The 19076-nt window shown below is 45.6% G+C and overlaps 1 protein-coding gene across 2 annotated transcripts in view; it reads right to left on the bottom strand.

Moving 5' to 3' along the window:
* TAOK3 (TAO kinase 3) overlaps positions 1-19076 on the bottom strand; it is a 151037-nt gene that overhangs the window by 3771 nt on the left and 128190 nt on the right. For both annotated transcript variants that reach the window (XM_014593635.3, XM_059713551.1), the window contains 6 exons: positions 9338-9574; positions 8605-8733; positions 7616-7819; positions 3686-3925; positions 2727-2939; positions 1235-1417 (listed from right to left, as the gene is read on the bottom strand). In XM_014593635.3, coding sequence (XP_014449121.1) covers positions 1235-1417; positions 2727-2939; positions 3686-3925; positions 7616-7819; positions 8605-8733; positions 9338-9574 — 1206 coding nt within the window. The remainder of the gene's footprint in view (positions 1-1234; positions 1418-2726; positions 2940-3685; positions 3926-7615; positions 7820-8604; positions 8734-9337; positions 9575-19076) is intronic.

The raw sequence follows: 19076 nt of genomic DNA, 5'->3' as shown, positions 1-19076 counted from the left end.
AGGAAAGGGATAGAGGCAGTTCTTACTTGCTTCAGGGAAGAGGAGAAAAAGAAAAAGTACCTGCCTACTACCCCCACTGACTGAAATGGGGGGGGGGGGAGGGGTGTCCTCACTACTGCATCCCCCCCTGCAGCAACCCATTCCACAACTTCTGCTAGGAATCTTCTTCCCTCCCTGTTTACCCCACGAATGTTTGTTAAGAAGCAATCACACCTATTCTCAACCTCCATTTTGGTAAAGCTAAACTAGCTAAGCTCCTTGAATCTTTACGAAAAAAGGTCTCCGTTCCCTTAACTGTCTTAGTGGCCTTTCCTCAGACCTGTGCACCATCTTTGAACAATGGTGGCCTGGACGGCACACAATACTCTAAATGGGATCTTGTCAATGCTTGTACAACAGCACTAGTACTTGTCTCTGCTGAAATTACCCCATCAAATAAACCCTAGAATTGTACTAGGCGTTTCCAAAGCTGCATCATGGTGGCAGCTCAGGATCTTCCCATAACTGACAAACACACCCAAGGACACTTTCCTCCTCAGTTGTCTGCAATTTATGTGCCTGCATCTTACAGCCATCACTCAGGGATGATGCAGGAAGCGTAGGATGCTCCATGCTTAGCCACAAAGTGCAGAATGAAGAGGGAATTCATGGGCAGAGGGACCATTAAAGACCCTCACAGTCTTACACTTCATTGGCTTTGACTTTGCCAGGGCAGACATTTTGCTGGGCCAGATAATCTGAGTACTGCCTGGGAACACCCTCAACAGATCAGACCACGGTCTAATTGCCTAGTTAGGTATTTTATCTTCAGCTGTGACCAAGGGATCAAGATGTCTTAAAATCCCATAATGCACTTAGCCATTGAATAATATAATGTGGGAAAAGTTTCATTCTGACCCTATTGATCAGTCCTGAAACATGAGAATTCACAGCCTTGGTCATTTTATCCTGTATAGAGGACCTTCCATCTAAAGTTACTACATACATAACTACAAGAAAGCCTGTTAGGTGATTTGCCTCACCAACATCTTGTGGCAGCAAGTTCCAAATGTGGCAGAAATTTTTGTTGTAGTTATTTCCCCTGACTTTCCTCCAGAACATCTATCCTATTTAACCCTTTGGTCCCCAGCCCACTGAATTAAATACAGATGATGACAACTTGGATGTTGCTAGCTCTGAGGAGCAATTCACTAGCCAAGCCCAAATGTCGTTTCAGAGCACGTCTGGAACGTACCTTTTGTTCAAGATGTGCCCTCCGCAGAGATACCCTCTGCTCCAGCTTCTGGAGCTCTCGTTCATGCTGTGCTTCTGTCTGCATCTTGATTTTGCTCTGGTATGCATTAAGCAACTCCATCTCCTGCTGGAGCTGCAGTCTCAGGGCTTGGCATTCTGCTTCTTGAGCCTCATCTAGCCGTAGCTGTAAGAACAAGCAAAAACAACAACAAACCTCAACCAGTTAGTTCTTGCTATGGTGCTGCTCCTTGTTACATCCACTAATGTGTCTGCATCTAAGCAGAACCCAAATCCCAGTGTAAGGTGCTGGCGGCAAAGGGAGGAAGCCATAAATGCAACACCGTGTGTCTGCCTCTACTGGGGTGCAGACAGATCCATTGTCTTGAAGATCCAGGTTTTGGAAAGCCCCTTGGATCTTGGGGCTGGATTGGGATAGAAGGAAGGAGAGCAATGAAACTCATACGCTGCATCTCTCATAGGGGAAAGTGAAAGAGGATGAGATGGTGTCTTGAGTATGATTTTAAAAACACAGCAGGGATACAAATGATGGGTGGTAGGGAGGCTCACTGCTAGTGAGAGAAATAATGTAACTTGTCGAAAGATAGGACTGTTTTGCTCCAGTACTTTGGTACTGGAAACAGGGAGAGGCCCATGATGAAAAGGAAGACAAATCTACAGAATGATACTGATACACAGAGCAAGCTGTGAAGAATTCTGGCCTTCAGTGCTTCAAATTACTGGGATTTATTATTTGCATCAAGTAATCCTGGGGGAGTTGCTTATAAGAGTTGTGTCTGAAACACCCAACAAAATCAGGCTGGAAGTCAGTAGGTGGCTCCTACCGGCTCACTGAGATTGGCTGCCCAATGTCACCCTGGGATATGATTTGGGGGGAGGCTTCTGGGGACATGACAGACTGCTCAGCCCAACTTCTAAATGAGAGTAAGGAACCCAGGGAATAGCTAGGGTTGAGGGAAGAGGCTATGTGCTTAATTTGTTAAGGCCAAACCACAAGAACTATTTGGAAAGCAGGCTGGGAAAAACACATTTAATTGCAAACTTCAGCATCTGCTCAGAGGAATAGGGGAGGGCAGAGATCACTATGCACAAGACCCTGGGACCATGGGGATCAAGCCTCAGTGAGGCAACAACACTTGTGAAGCTCCTAATTTGCTGCTTAGTTGTTGAAACTTCTCATCATAGGCGAAAACACAATTTAACACAAAGACAGACTCTGAACAGATCTCCAAAACCAGACTCACAAGGGCATTTCAGGTTATGAGACTGGTGCATTGGCAGAACTTTATGGAAGAAAATGGGCTATATGGATGGACACAAGGTGCTGCAACAGGCGTAAGCTTTGCAGGAGATGCTCCCATGATGTCTCGCTCTACCCATGCCCTAATATACCTTCATGCCACATGTTTTAGCACAGATCATCCCAGCAGATCCAACTTACCAAAAGGATTTGGAGTGCTGGGGGTTGCACTTACCGCTTGGGAGGCCATCATCTCATTGATGCTCTGCTCATACTGCTCTGCCAGAATGGCAAGCTTCCTTGTCTGCTCATCTTTCAGACTCTTCAGAATCATTTTGTGCTCACTCTTTGGAGTAACTTCCAGCTGGTGATTCTTAAGTGCTTTGTACTGCTTTGTCTGCACTTTGCATGTGTCTTGGAACTGCTTTTTGATCTGCATCTCCATAACCTGCAGACAGAGAGGCAGTGTGAAGAGGGAGAAGGGCTTAGACTGTGAGCTTAGATTGCATCCAAAACATAGCTGCCTCTGTGATGATGATGATAACTAGTCACTCACCACAGTATTGCTGCATGCTGCAGCTTCCACCCAGGTAAAAGAATGGGTAACTAGATGACCCACTAACACATGCACTATTAGGCTTTCTGAGAGAAAAGCTCAGGGCTCCTACTCAATTTTAAGTCCCATGGAAGGTAAGGGAACTCGGGCACATGCTTGAGTGCTGGATGACCAAAGGCCTTAACTGGTAGCATCTACAGGACACCACTCAAAGCAGGGCGTTCTCTTCCTTACCCTCACTGCTATGTATGGCCCATTGCCATACTCAAGGAACATGCAAAATGCATGAAGCAAGGCCAGGCTGAAAGAGCAGAAACTTTTCTATGCTTTGTCAACTGAGAGCCTGAATTTATTCAGCAACCTTGGCCCACAGGGCACTTCAACAAAGCCAGAACAAAGGAGCTTCCTACCCCATGACCTGAGTGTCCACACACACTGGGGAACCACTGGGACAGGGAGAATCTAGGGATGACCAAGGCTCAGAAAGGCATAAGGGAGGAGGTACTTGGTGCAGGAGAACAGCAACAGGCCAAGGCATGGAAACAGCAGGACCAAGGCAGAGAACAAGGAAGAGGCATGCCCCCAGCAACTACAGGTGCAAAGAGCCTAGTAGAGACAACTAAGCTCCTGTCTGTCACCTTCAGGTTTTTTGGCTGCTGCCGGAGTTCCATGAAGTGCTTCCTGTGCAGCTCCCGCTCTCGCCGCTTGTTGTATTCCAGCTGGTTTTCAAGCTCAGTCTGATGCTGCAGACGGATCAGGTCCATCCGTAGCTTCTGCAGCGTGTGCAGCTGCCTGTACTCCAGCTCCCGCGTCGACTCATCGTGCCGGATCAGCATGGCGTGCTCCATCTCCTTCTGGGTCCTCTTCTTGTTCAGCTCCTGTGGAGGAGGCAGTGCAACATGAGATGAGCCCTCAGATCAAACAAGCATTGTTTGCTCCCTCTGGCACTGGACAGATCTCTGTACCCAGTGAAGCACAAGCTGGAACCACATGGCCAGCCACACAATGCCAGCAACAGGACAGGAGAAACTGCTAAGTCTGCTTTCCTGAACAAATGGGCTAAGTTCTACACTAGGTACAAAAGCTCGCTCATATCCCAAACTACCTCCTGGCCACAGCCCTTCTACCACCTGGTATCCAGCAGGTGGCACTGACAGCCAACATGAGCTCTGTGTTACTTCCCGAGTGTAGCAATGTCATTTTCTGAGCATTCTCTTTTGCAGGCTAGGGAGCAGAGGAAATTCCAGATAGGAAAGCACCACAGGTCAGAATCTGTCATGCCTATTCAATTTATAAACCCTGCAGGGTGCCAGTTGGTGAGGCGCCTCATGCATTACTAGCCAGATGACCATCAAGGCAAAGTTGATCAGTTCTGACACCTGCGGGTACTTCAGAACAGCAGTGTTGCCAACAGCTGCTTATGAGACAATTTTGGCTCCTGCTACAGGGCTTGCAAAAGCAGGATACACTCCAAAACAACATGAAGCTTTACATCTCTGCATACACAGAGATAAATTCCCCCCACACAATACCATGCAGCCTTGCGGAACTTGTTCTGAGTTCCAACCCAGGAGAGATCATGAGTTCTAGTCCCTACTTTTCCATAGCCTGCTGTTAATATTCCTAGCTCAAGGTATTGCTAACAAACTACAAAACCTTTCATCTGCAGGTTAACATATCAACTCAGTTGGGAACACGTTTGTTCCTACTGACCGTTTAGCAGTCATTATAGGAGATGACTTGGGTAAGGCTCACTTCCAGCTCCATTTAACATGCTCATCACTCATCACCTTGCTTCACACAAGAATAAGTTCCTCATACCTCATGTCTGTACCATGCTTAGCACAATGAAGTCCCAATATTGATTGGGCCTTCTAGTGAACTACTTTACTATATCTGTTGCCTACATACTGGGATCCTGCTGAACTTCTAGTGCCAGTACCTGGAAATATGAATGCCAGCTGTGATAGCTTTAAGATAGGAAAAGAAAAGTAAGCTCAGGACTCATCTACTGCAGGGAAATCTGTATTGCCAAGTGTGCAATGCTTAAACTTAACTGAACTACATCTGATGGCCAAGGTTGCTGTCCAAGACACTCAGATCCTTCCACACTTATCTGAAGGAATCTAATGGATTTCCATCTACTTCCAGAAGGAGTGAGAACTTCCATAATAACTGCAGTGATTTTCCTGTTGAAATGCAGTTACCAAAATTGAAATGTAGTTACCAACATTTTCAAAAAAAACAGTCATTTTGGGTGCTAAAGATGAAAAGCCATAAAAAAGCCAAACTTAAATACATGGTCATGTACTGTTCTTTCTACAGGACCTCTGTCCTCTTCAGTGCGGAGGCCAGAATTGTTCTGGGAATGAAGGGAATTGCAGAGAAAGAATGCCTGTGTGACTAAGACACTTTAATACTGTTGTGTATAACTCAATTCCATCCCTGCATCTACCATAGACCTATCATATAACACAAGGTAAGACACTCAAATCAGAGTTCTTCAGAAGTGTCAACTACATTTTGATTATTTTCCAAGATGCCCAACCTGAGACCTAGGTCTAATCTGCAGAAATTCTAAGCATTCATAGATAAAGATGTAGTCAAGGCAAGCTGTGCTTTGAGCATGAAATGCTCAAATCCTAAGTACTGTGGAAAACTGGGTCCAAAGTGGTTCAAATGGACACCCAAAATTAGTGGCAACTTCTGATCTTCCCTCTTTGTACCTCAATATCCCAGCTGTAAAACAGAGATAAAACAACACCAACTCATTACACAGACATGCTGTAAAAGGTGAATTCATGTTTGTGAAGCACTTAGGTACTGTACTGATGAATGTCAGAGAGGGGAATTTAAAGACATAAGAAAGCACCATACATTCTCTGCCCCCAGTGAAGCAGGGATCCCATAGTATGGGATCATTTAAAGACTATTACAATGCTTACAAACAAGGTGGCTGAACTAAAGATTGTACAAGCAACCTTTATTTCTAGCATTTCCTAGTTTTTGAGCACTTCACTTTGCAACCTTCAATACTGTTCTTTTACTGCTGCTAGTGTATAACCTACATACATATATTTTTGGCTAAGTGACTGTTCTTAAGAAGTCCACCCGGGTAAAATACAGCCACATAAACTTTAGCTGTGGTCTACGTTCTCCTTTGTGTATCACCAGGTCTAACATGAACACCCTTGCAGAGGTTGGCAATATAGCAGCTGGGTTTTTCAAGTCTCCCACAAGAAGAGTCTGGTAGGCTCATTCAACAAATACAATGCCGGGGGACCCAATGATTGCTCACACTCAGGATGGCTGGCCCTACTTGACCTGGGAGGAACCTTGTGCCGAGTACAGTAATTACTTATGGAAAATTAATTCAAGGAAAGCATTTCATGTATTTTTCTCTCTCTGTGCAACTTAACAAGCAGAAACAAGAAGATCCAGTACCACGGAACAACTCAATGCTCCATGCATCACTGGCTTTTACGGCCTCCTGCACAGTTTGAGAAGCAAGGCTTTAAGGACCTGAAATCATTCAAAGGTAAAGCTGTTTGAAGAGGTATATAATAGGGGTGCACCGATAGAGATTTTTGTGGCTGCTACCGATTGGGGATTTTTAAGGAGGCATATCGACTGATACTGATCCGATTTGTGATACCCAGTCCGGCAGCATGGAGAGCTGCCTCTAGCTGGTAAGTCTGGTGTGGTGGGAGGGGAGGGAAGGGGCTGGTGGGGGCAGATCAAGGTCCCTGCAGGGAGGAAGGATGCGAGACTGGGGCCGGGGCCAAGCCCAGCTGGGTCAGGGCAGGCATGGCACAGAGCTATGGCTCATCTGAGAGATGTGGGGGGGCCGGGCTGGCAGCTCCCGCTCCTGTGTGCCGCTCATCCAGGAGGGCGGGGGGGCGGGCGCACGCGCCCCCAGTTCTGTGTGGGGTGGGCTGGAGCTGGGGCTGCACCAAGCTCTTCCTGGCGGGGCAGGGCTCCGCTGCGAAGGGACTACAGCGAATTTGCGGCTGCAACCCACCCCCACCCCGTAGCCCCCTTCCCAGCGCAGCCACACCCTGCCAGGAAGAGCCTGGAGCAGCCCCGGCTCCAGTGCACTCCGCCCCACACAGATCTGAGGGCACATCCCCCCCAGACGAGCGGTGGGAGCAGTGGTGGGAGCCGCTGCAAGAGCAGGCAACTGCTGGACAAGCTGCTGGTCCAGCAGAGTGGTGTGCAGTGGTGGGAGCCCCACCCTCTGTGTGCCCCCTAGACAAGCCGCCGCTCTGTGCCTGCCACAGCTGGGCAGCGCTTGCTTCAGCCCCATGCCTCCCTCCCCATGGGGGCCTTGATCTGCCTCCCGACTCCCCTTCCACCACACCGGACTTACCAGCTGGAGGCAGCTCTCCATGCTGCCGGGCTGTGTTCCTCACCACCCGTACGGCTGTGTGCATGCACAGGCCATTTATTGGCCAAATTATCAGCCTGATATGGCTGATTTCCGATACAATAAATGTTCTTTATAATCAGTGCCGATCCAGTATTGGACCGATGTATCGGTGCACCTCTAGTATTTAAGAGTGACGCACCTCCCGAATGTTCTGCTGCTCCATCTCATGCCTCTTAATCATTGTTTTCCGCTTGAAGAATCGGCAGTTTTTGTCGTAGTATAGTCTCTGCTGGCTGAGAAGATGTGCCTCCTCTTCAGCCTGTGTGTGCTGCAGGTTCTCTTTGTGTTTGGATATCCTCTCCTGCTTCTCTTTCTTCGGTGTGCTGTGGTCCTCATTCATCTCCTGCACATACACAACAAATGAGCAAACAGATGTCTTCTTATGATCAGGGGGACACAGAACTGGAAGGGATTTATGTCCTAGAGTCCAGTCTTCCTTCCAAGGAGGAGAATGAACAAAAATCCTTGGCTCCTGACCTTGAACACAGAACACTTAATAATCACATACATACATTTCATTTATTCCAGTGGGCCATAAGCACATGCTCAAGCACTTCACTGAATTGAGGCCATAAAGGGGCTTTTCTTCTGTTCTCTCTGGCTATCCCTTTTCTCCCCATTTATTTCAACTGTCAACTGAAGCCTTTGCTCTGAGGGGGTGGGTGTCCTACACATGCAGTTTTGGGGTTGGGTTAATGTAGGCAGGTCATTACTTTGATTTTGCTAAGCAGTTGCAAGACACTTGGATACCAGTTGACTGATCTCTCATAAACAGTTTAAACAGAGACTTGTGACCAATCTGGTGCTTTTCAGGGGAGGGAGAAAGTGCAGAGGAATTCTGCAGGAGCTCACAATTCCTCTATCACCCTATTACAGGCCCAGCTTTATGGCAATACACCCTCCTAAAGCCCACTGATATCAAGAACATTAATATGTCACTTCATAATGATGCTTGGTGCACTCAGGTCTTGATCTTACTCTCCATTTATCTGGGAGCTGGGAGTTCAATTTGCATCACCATCTGGCTGCATCCACTAAACCCACAGGATCACCCAAGTTTATCAAAAACAAAGTCTGACCCATGCTTGTGCCACATTCTTTTGGCTCTAGGAACATAGCGGTTCTTGCCTCTTTAATCTTTTCCTTGCAAAGCTTGTACTGCTTCTTCTGACTTTCTAAAAAGTTTGCCAGGTCTTTCTTCTGCTGAGCCAAAATCTGTTGCTGGAATTTCTTCTCATCTGCTGCAGCTGCCTTTGCCTGGGAGAAGGGGAGGGTGGTTAGGGAGTGAGGAAGAACAAAATCCATCATAAATCAATCTCCCAATTGTGTATTCTGTCTGTCCTTCTCCCACTCTGTGGCAGAACAAGGTCCTAGCCCATCAGCATTCAACTGCATGAAAGTGTACTGTAAAAATTTAACACCTACACGCATTTAAGAGTTTCTTCATGTTTCCTGTCTCTTCCACCAAAACCACAACTGGATGGGAAAAGTTCATTTTCTTGGCTTACCTGTCACATTTGTTATACATGAGGATTTTTCAATGGCATTTCACACTGGGAAGAGGACAGGTTAGGGCACCACAAATTTCTCTGCCCTTCCCAATCTTCACATCTCAATTATGGGCTAGAAGGACCTCCTTTCAGCCCAGCAATACTGTCAGTCAGTGTCAACTGGGGCATCCCTATATCAGGAACTAAACTAAGACATACTATCTTGTTTTGCCAAATAAATACATACAATTAGTCAAGGTGGCTCCCAGAGAATGACTCTGCATAGGTCCCCGAGTGCCCATCTAAAACTATGGCCAGACAGCCTTTTCCTGAAGATCTGTTGAACTGCTCTCTTCAGGCATATAACTTACCTCCTTCTCCATCACAGCCACTTGCTTCTTGGCCAGCTTCTCCAGCTCGATGGACGAGTTGTTGGCATGTGTCTCCACCTCCTTCTGCAGCTTGAGGCGGTGCTCGTCCATCTCGGCCTTCAACTTGTTTTCCAGGGCGATCAGCTGCTTCTGGTGCTGGCGCCGCATCCGCTTATATCCTGACATCTGTTCCCGCAACTCGTTCTCCTGCTCATGCTCATGGATCTGTCTTGTAACCTGATGGGATTGAAAGGGAATCAGTCATTAAAGAGGCTTCTTCTGCAGTTACTCACCTGCAGAGCAGACTCACTGCTTGACTGTGCTATCACCAGCCAGCTCCTAGGGAACACTGTTCCCAGTTTTTACAGCAAGAGCTGTTCTTTAAAGTCACAGACCATGCAACTCTGAGGAATAATCTGGGCCATGAGTTCTTCTCCAATAGGGTGGAGCCAAGGTTTTTTTCCCCACTTCACTAAGGATTTTAAATGCATCTGCAGCAAGGAATGACCCAACCTTCATAAAGATGAGACACTTGTTGATTAATAAATACTGCAGTCATAAGACTTAGGGCAGTCTTTTAAATGTAAAGCAATCTTCAACATTCCTGGGAGCAAGGCTTATAAAATAGTGACCATATGGGAAGGGAATCCACAGCCCCGACTTACTTGCTTTGGCCCCATTTTAACCCCTTTTAGAAGGCTTATTTCTCATTCCAGGTTTCCTCACAAAGCTTGTAAGATGGCAGGCTGACACTGTATTCCCACTGTGTACCCACACCCACTCCCTCCCCAAACCCTAACGTACTGTAAGAAATATTAGGATCATCCAGGTTATCCATTTTCCTTATTAAAATACCCCCTGCACTGACGGTTTGTACTGAAGGCTGCTGGTCATCATGTTCCCAACTCTCACAGGATGCATGGTGGAAACTCTGTATCTGGCCATCTTCATATTATCTTCTTCATATTACCAGTAGGATCCCCCCTGCTTTTCCTCCCTAGTAGTGACTGCAATAGCCTTACATTTGTCTTTCTGGATTGCTCATGAACAAAGTTAAACTTTGTTGTCAAAGTTATCTTCTGCTTCCAGGGAATGCCAAGGCCCCGTTCCTACCATTGTTCCATTGACAATCCACAGAGGGAAACCTCTCTGTTCTCAGGTTCCTGAGACCAACACATGTGGGAGTGAGAATTGCTTTATTAGCAGAGCAGCTAGGTACACCATGCTGGTTAAGGAACACTCCTACTGCTGGACCCAAATGCTTCTGGCTAAGAAGGCACCATTCTGTAACTGATCAGTATTAATGAGGATCATGAGGTCTAAGCAGATTTTGTTTCAGCTGAACAGTGTTTATAGTCATAGTTTTTGCATTGATTTCCATGCTCTAATTGTATACACAAGGAGAAATAGGAGTTCTGTTATGCCTGGACTGCTAAGGAGAAAATGCCAATTAAAGGAGAGCACTGTTAAGGACCAAAGTTATCTTCATCTTGGTAACAGTGATCACAGGTTTCCTACCAAAAACATAACTAAATTTACAGAATGCTCTCTAAAGTTAGACCCCTAGCTTGCAGGATGCACAGGATCAGAGGCTGGAGCCCTAGGTATAGGCTTCAAATCCAGATCTTGGAGCACAAAGTTGTGCTCAGACCTTTGAGGGGGATTAAGGAATCTTCCTGAAGTCACATTTCTTCCCACGCCCAGTGACAGCTTTTCCTGCCATAGAGTAGATCCTACCCACCCTGTTCAAGTGTCTACCATACCACAAACAGGAAAAGAAGTGTTATCCACAGCACTAGCACTACTATTAGGATGCATTAAGACAACATTCAAAACCAAGTAAGACTGGATGGCATGCACTTTGGTGGCACACGTTGCTTGATGGCACAGATTCTAACAGAAATATATCATTATCTCCTGTTATTAAACAGCAAGCAGAGGCAAACCCAGCAGTCTAAGACAACTAGATGACAAGAGGCAGCAATCATTTAGGAACCATCTCAGTCAATATAACAGTATGAATTAGACAAGACAACTGAGAGGTCATCGGGAGCAGTATATCTGGCACAGACTGAAACCCTGACAGTTGTATGCTCCAATTCATCCTAGACCATTTACCAGAGCTGGAAGGTACTTTTTTCCCTCTTGGCATATGAAGAGCAGGTCTGGATGGAACAGCAGAAAGACTAGTGAAAGGTCAGTAGTGGACTGAGGACAGTTAGTGACACATCATTATGCATCCCCAATAAAAGTAGAGCCACAGGCCCAGACTAACTAGAGAAAAAGAATAATGGACAAGGTTGCAGAAAATAGGCTACCACCACTACCTCAGAAAATAAATTAAGCACATTTAATTCCAATGAATGCATTCAGCCGGACCAACTGCATCGGACTTCATTACTCAGAAGAATTTGTGGCTGTTAAAGCCAACCTGTTACAGATAAATATCCCATCTAAGAGAAACTGCAACGCAGAAAGTATCTGTCATTTGTAAATGATTTCAGGGTATAGTTCTGACTCGTAATATTCCTCCAGAACAAGAGCAGGGAGCAAAAATGAATGGTGATGTGACAAGCAGCAGCCTTCAAATACACGTGACAGCCTTCAAAGACGGATGATGAAACAAGTTAAGTATCAGTCCTACACAAGATTGTAAGACTGGTGGAGGAAGGAAAGTGACAACACACGTTAACACCATCTTTGTCTATGCCTAAAAAAGTATCAGAGCAAGGAGTACTAGGCATAGCTGGTATTTACTGGTACGAACTTGCAACTCAGTCAAGTTTAGCAACAGATGCACAATTTGCACAACAACACAGTAACTTCACGTTACATTTTTATAGATCACCAGGTACTTCACAATATCTTGACTGGTTCCTCAGGGATGAGGGGAGTTGGAGCTGAAAGAAGCAGCACTTTCACTGACACAATTCTTCTTGGATGTCCCCAACAGCAGAGTCACTCGTGTGTCAGTCACTCATGCAGATGAGCTAGACTAGTGCAAAGCTTTTGAAAGGGAGGGAAGGAGCAAGAGAACAATACAGATCATGGAGAATCCCATTTGGAAAGCCGCCAACCCAAACACCACAACTACTGCAGTATAGGAAGTGAGTGAAAAGATGGAATTCTCCAAATTCCAACCCAAATTGTTGCAATGAACTCTCCAGCTGCAAAGTTACTGAATATTAAGTGAGCTTTCATTTCTCCTGTTTATATTGGTCTCTGTTCTGACGCTGTACTAGTTATTTAAAAAGAAATCCATTCACTGAAGTGGCTTCTGAGGTGGGAAGGATGCTGCATCTCTCAAGAGTACAGGAGAGCGCACTGGCTTTCAGTGTAGTTGATCTCATCAGCACATGCCTGCTGACCCTCATTTTCTTCACTATACAGTTTTGGCTTGGTTTACTTCTTTTCCTTACATGGAGACTCCCAAATCATATCATGATTCAGTTACACAACCAGCAATATAAGGGCTTCATTTTAACTTCATATTTGTATTCAAGGCTCTTTGTTCTTTGGCTTCTCCCATAGAGATGTGTAACTTGGTTCACATTTACATTATGTTCCAGATCAGATTATCTCCTTAACATAATTTTGTTTTAAACTTTAAAAAAACATCACTGTCTTTTTTCTTTAGCTTCCAGCTGGGGCATTTTCCATCCATTCATGTTCTTCCCTCTACATTTTCAGGATCCAATTTAAAACAAGGTCCTTTGAATTAGGTGCTTTGGAAATTGTTACAATCTTCTAACATATTTCATATCCCGTCATAAGGTGTCTGAGAAACGATTTATAAATTCCAGAAGTAACAACAGTTTCATCTGATTTCTGAAAAGTCATTCTGAAGTACACAAATCACACACAAGGCAAAAATGGTCAAGAGCAGAACCTCCATGTTACGTTCTGTGCAACGTACTCTATCGTAGAACCTCCAAAGCCTCGGCTGTTTGAGTCCAAAATCTTATGTTGTTGAGCAAGTCATATAGCATAGTGTAGAGGTAGGGAGTTATATTAATAAAGAGAATAATGAAGCAGCATTGGAACCTCTTAGATTTAATCTTTCTTGAAGTCCTATGGCCATTGTCGATGCACTGTGCACTAACCTGCAAGGTAAAATCTGAATTTCTTATAGTCAAAGCACAATCTTCCCAGTAAGAGTCTGAGATAAGTGGATATAACAATCCTTTCAGTCATCTCACTCCAGTTTTTTGGTCAACATTGTGACAGAGAAAGCTATTAAGGGAGAGGAGCATGGAGCTTTGTGGGCATGGGACCATTTTCTTTTATTCTCTACGTTGTCCTACTTGCCCCTCTGATTTTTTTCCCCCATTTTCTTCCCTTCCTAATTCTTCTACCTCATTTCCCTCTGTGTCCTGCCATACCTTTGCTATCTATTTCCCTTCCTTTATTTTGTTCTGCTTGCTTTAGTTTCTAATTAAAATTACAATGAATACTCAATTTTCTTTATATTTAGTAATATTCATTTTTGTTTATTTTTTTTAACTTTGCCTCTTCATTATTCTCTATCTACCTAGGCTTGTCTTGCTTGTCTTTGGGAAATGGACTAAGACATTTAATAAATTTTTAAAAGATCCCATGTTAAGTGTGGAGATATTAGACACCATTAGATAATAAAAATACTAACATTATGACAGAATTTACCGAGGATAACTCTTCTCTTGACATGCTTCCAGCCACAGCAGAAGACAAGGAGACACTAAGAAGCCAAAGGGAAAACAAAAAGAACATCTGCATCCCGGATCACTGGACAGACACAGAACAGTAGGCTCCATGGACCTCTTGTGGAATTAAGCGACTATTCAGCACATCAATGCTACAGAATTAGCCAATCACTGTAATCTCTAATTCAGACAGATGAATGAAGCTGTCCTCCTCCAAATCTGAAGGAAATGTCTATTTCCTGGTTAATTTGCAGTAGCAAGTGGATGAAATTGAATGAAACGAGGGTTAAGCATTGAATATGGACAGACTAATATCAGAAGGCTAGTGCCAACATGCACTCTGATGAGATGTCATGGCCTCATGATGGAACCCATGATGACGGAAAAGCGTCAAGGATTACTGCAGAGAAGTTTGAGGGAGTTTTAGTGACTAATATTTGCAATGAAATTCTGAACCGGTCTGATGTCCTTGGATGAAGGCACTAAAGTACCTAAACACAATCCCACAGATTATCATGAAATAGGGCAGATAACTGAATTCACTGCAAAATTACTTCCCAAATGACCCTTGTCAAAAAAATCTCAGGACTCTTTAGATCATAACATATTAGAAGATTTTGAAGCTCATCTGTCAGGACATCTGCAGAACTAAACATCTGCATAAAATACACAACTTTCACCAAGATGTGACATTTCCTGCTTCTTGTTTCTTGGGTATCTCCCTCCAACCTGCTCAACCCAGACACCAGATCCATTTTGCCCAGAGGGCCATGCCCACCTCTCACATCTATAGCAGTTAACAAGCAAACAGGACCTACTACACCCTTTTCCAGAAACTTCAAATTGGCTGCTAGGGCTTGGGAAAACACTGGCAGCCTCTCACAATGAGAGAAAGGATTGTGAGATGACAGTGAAAGAAGATGGAACAAACTGAGTATTTTTTGGCTCAGGGCTTGGACTTATTATTGGCTTGGCGATTCTGTCAAGAGAAAGAGCAGCTATGTGGACAGAATACCAAGTATTTTCAGAGTCGGGAGACGGTGTCAATTCAAATATACCACAGTTTAGGGGCTGACTGGCCTGATACTGTTTTAGTGACCATACCCACTAATTCTGCCTTCAGGAATCTGAAGTCCCAGAGTGACAGTACACGATTACTTCGTTAGCATCTTGATTCCAAACAGAATGCAATGGAATCAACAATGCTCAAGCCACCTTCTCACTTCTTCAGCAGCAACACTCAAAAAGCTGTGGAGAGTGAGTGAACATCAAGGGAGGCTCATGAAGTTACCAGAGAAAAGGGTCAAGGCTAAAACACAATTTATATATGGTTAATACCCAAGCCTGTCCAATCTCTACATATATAGATTTGACAGACACTCCCCTGCTGCCTGGCATTATTTATCAGCAAGCAGCATATCCTGTATTCTGTCCAGGCAACCTGCACTGGCTTTTCATGCTCCAGAACAGAGCTTCTCCAAAGGTAGCATGAGGACCACTAAGGGGCTGCAAAGCACATGCTTCACAATCTATGGAGAAGGGGCTGGGTACAGGACACTAGCTACTAAACTGCATGAGAACAGCAAGTATGCACAAACCTTTCTCAGTGTTACTGCTCTGTGTAAGTGGGACTATCATTACCACAGGGACAGTACATGGGGAAACAGTCTGCGTAATGACCAATGAGAAAGAAGATGGTTTAGGAGACCCATGCTGTTAAATCATGGCCCAGACCATGACCACACTCAAATGCCCCTGCTTTAGGAGATGACTAAAATCCCCCTTCAGAGGAGCACTGAATTCATCACACTTGCTTGAATATTGGTACTTACTATTGTTACAAGTAACACCTATGCGTCACTGAAAGCCAACAGAGAAAAAAAAAAATACATGTTTTCACAGCTTGTGTGTTTTTTGGGTAGCCCGTTTCTCGGTTTCACCTTTAAAGTCATTCCACTTCCCTCACTGAGTGCGTGGTGTCTTCACACCACAAGAAGGTAGAAAAAATATTTCAAATCATTTGCAAAGTGTGACTGTAAACCACAAAACTTAGCATGGGGTTCATGAGCAGGGGAACTAACCCAAACCACTTCTAACTCATGTTTGGAAGTAGAGTGTACTTCAACTCATCATGTCCTTTTAGAAACTCAAGACTATGACATAGGTGTGTGCTGCAGTGATGACCACTTTCAGCCAGGAAGGGCTCAGAGATCACAGATACTGCATTCCTGACTTCAGCCAGCAAGGCTGGCTATTAAACAGTGTGAAACTGACCCTCCTCTAAGTTGAGCTAGTGCTGCCCATCTTTCAGGCAGAGACTGTTCAGTGAATCTCGCAGGCAAAGTAATGCTTATTTTCATACAGTCTTTCATTCAGGAAGATTCCTGCAACTTGCGTAGCATAAATGTGGTCCACAACCCTTCACAATCCTATTGGATATTACAGTTTACTCAACATTACTCTCTCTACTGAACAATCTTGCTGGGACTGTTGGGCAGCACTCAGAAATAAACTGATGGGCAGTTAAGAGGGCAGCAGGAAGTGCCATGGGAACTTTAGCATCCTGGCAGAGAGGACCTCATTATTAAAGGTATTGTGTGACATGAAAATTAAGGGAACTAGAAGACCACAGAAGTGTTGTTTTCTGAACCAACAGTTCCAGGGATGCTGTACATTTCAAACTAATCCTTGGTTCCCCCTCTCCAGCAATAATGACCCTTCCTTCTTTACACCTGCCCTAACATTGTCTGGAGACAAGGAATGTGATGAATCTCTTCTCCAAAATAGTAGTAATTGCAACTGTAGTACCATATATTTCCTAAAAGGGATTACATGTATTATTCAAGTGGGGGCCAACCTGTTTTGGTAAGCATGCTACACATTAAGCCCCCACAAGTGCTATTCCAAATCCCTTCCCCTGCCTGATCTGCTTTCTACCCAATCTGCTGCTCTGTTTTCTGCTCCCTACCCTATATGCCAGGGGTGGGCAAAATATGGCTCACAGGCTGGATTTGGCCTGCCAAGGCATTTTGTCCAGGCTGCAGTGGGTGCATTGGCCCCAACTGACCCAGGCGTGAGGGGCAACCCAGGGGAGTGAGGCTAGTCCTGCTGTCACCTGGTATGCAGCAAGGCTGGGGCAGTACGGCAGCCAGACTCTGTTTCTTGATAACCCCAGTAGTGGCTCCTTCTGGCTGCCACTGCCAGCCCCGCTGCCCAGGCACCCCAGCCCACCTGCCCCACACCCACCGCTAGAAGAGCGGGCAAGTTCTCTATGGAGACAGGCAGGGATCTGTGTGGGCAGGGGGCTGGGATGGGGCGTGGGGACCGGAATCTGGGAGTGGGCTGGGGGGACAGGGTCAGGGATTCGGATCGCAGGGTGGTGACAGCACAGGGCTGGGGCCCGGGGCAGAGCCACAATCTGCTGCCTGCACTTTGCTGCAACAGGCACCAGTTCTTCAGGTGAGGGCATGCAGGGAGTAGATTGTAGCTCTGTCCTGAGCCCTGGCCCTACACTGTCATTACCCTGCAATCCCCAGCCCCTTCTGTTCCCAGATGCAGCTCCCTGCCTGGCTGGGGCCCCATCCCATCCACCTGCCTGTGTGGGTCATGGCTGCTCTTTGGTTCAGGGCAGTGTTGTGATCTGCTCCCTGCACGTCCCTGCCAGCAGAACCAGTGGCCATCGCAGGGTCTGTGGGGATCATGGCTCTACCCTGGGCCCCACACTGTCATTGCCCCATGATCCCAATCCCAGCTCTGGCCCTGGCCCCGCCTGCCTGTCCTGCTTCTGGAAGCTGCTCCTTGCCTCATGGCCCCATCCCAGCTACCCAGCCACATGCAGAGGCCACTCAGGGAGTTTTGGTGAGCTGTTACAGGTGGGGAAATGCTGACCTGGCATGCAACAGCTCACTAAGACTCCCTAAGTGGCCCTCTAGCTAAAATAATTGTCCACCCCTGCTATACGCCCTGTGCTGCCTCCACTCTCCCCAGTCTGCCACATGCAACACACAGAGGATGCCCATGCCACGGGTTGGTCACCCTTGTGTTACTGAATCGAAAAGTCACTGTCGTAAATTAACTCCCTCCCTCCTCCAAGTATTCTGGGTTTAATGAAATGAAATGTCAGTCTCTAGAAGATCACAATTACCCAAGTACGGGACTACTCTGGCAAACCTGAGGAGATACTTTTATAGGGAAGTGTTTTTTTGTCTTTTTCTTCATATCAGGACAAAGGTGAACAATACCGCCTTCTCTTATAAACTGCTATTGTGTATCGCTCCCTGCTATTCCATTCCACTGCTAATGAAGGCCAGATGTATTTATTACTCCACACAATGGAAATAGAGGGTAGGAAGCATATGGATGAAAAGAAATCCCATCCTTAGCCCAAGAAGAGAGGTTTGATGTGTGTAAAATATCAAGTGGGTGTAACCAATGGGTATGATCATTGTTAGAGCCTCCTCCCAGATGACATCTGGATATCCATATTCTGCAGCTATTTTCCCCCTACAGCCCCAACTAGGCTTTGCCTCAGAAATATGCTCCATGGACAACACAGAAGTAAATAAAAATTCCCAGGAGAGTCACTTTTCTATCCAAACTAGTAACCCCTTTAACTCTATAGTACATTGGTCAGTTCAGCAGAGGAGCTCTAGCAAATCAGCACCCTAGTGAGCCAGGTAGATCTAGTCTCATCCCCACAGGACTCTGCCATATGATTGAGAGTGATGTGGGGTCACCAGCTTCCCTGGCCAGAGTAGCTCAAGGAACCAGAGGAGCAACAAAATTCATATATTTGTTTGAGCACCCTCTGCTGCTTGAGAGAGGGGCCTAAGAGTTTCTCCATCATCCTAGGATAGCCTGGCTGTTCAGGCAGCTCAATAAACAAATATATCCCCTAGAGAATTATGGCTTCTGATATTGGAGACAAGGTCAAGTGTGGGGTGGCCAACTGGGGGCAAAAACCATTAAGGTGCCAGGCAAAGATGCAACTTCTTTCTCTCTCTGTCTCTCACCCCATCCCCCAAGTTGCTTATCATTTCTTCCTTGCAGTCAACTTG

Source organism: Alligator mississippiensis, chromosome 10 (genome assembly GCF_030867095.1).
Source record: "Alligator mississippiensis isolate rAllMis1 chromosome 10, rAllMis1, whole genome shotgun sequence".
NCBI lineage: Eukaryota > Metazoa > Chordata > Crocodylia > Alligatoridae > Alligator > Alligator mississippiensis.
The sequence above is the reverse complement of the archived record's forward strand: the minus strand, read 5'-3'. Positions and strand labels throughout refer to the sequence as shown.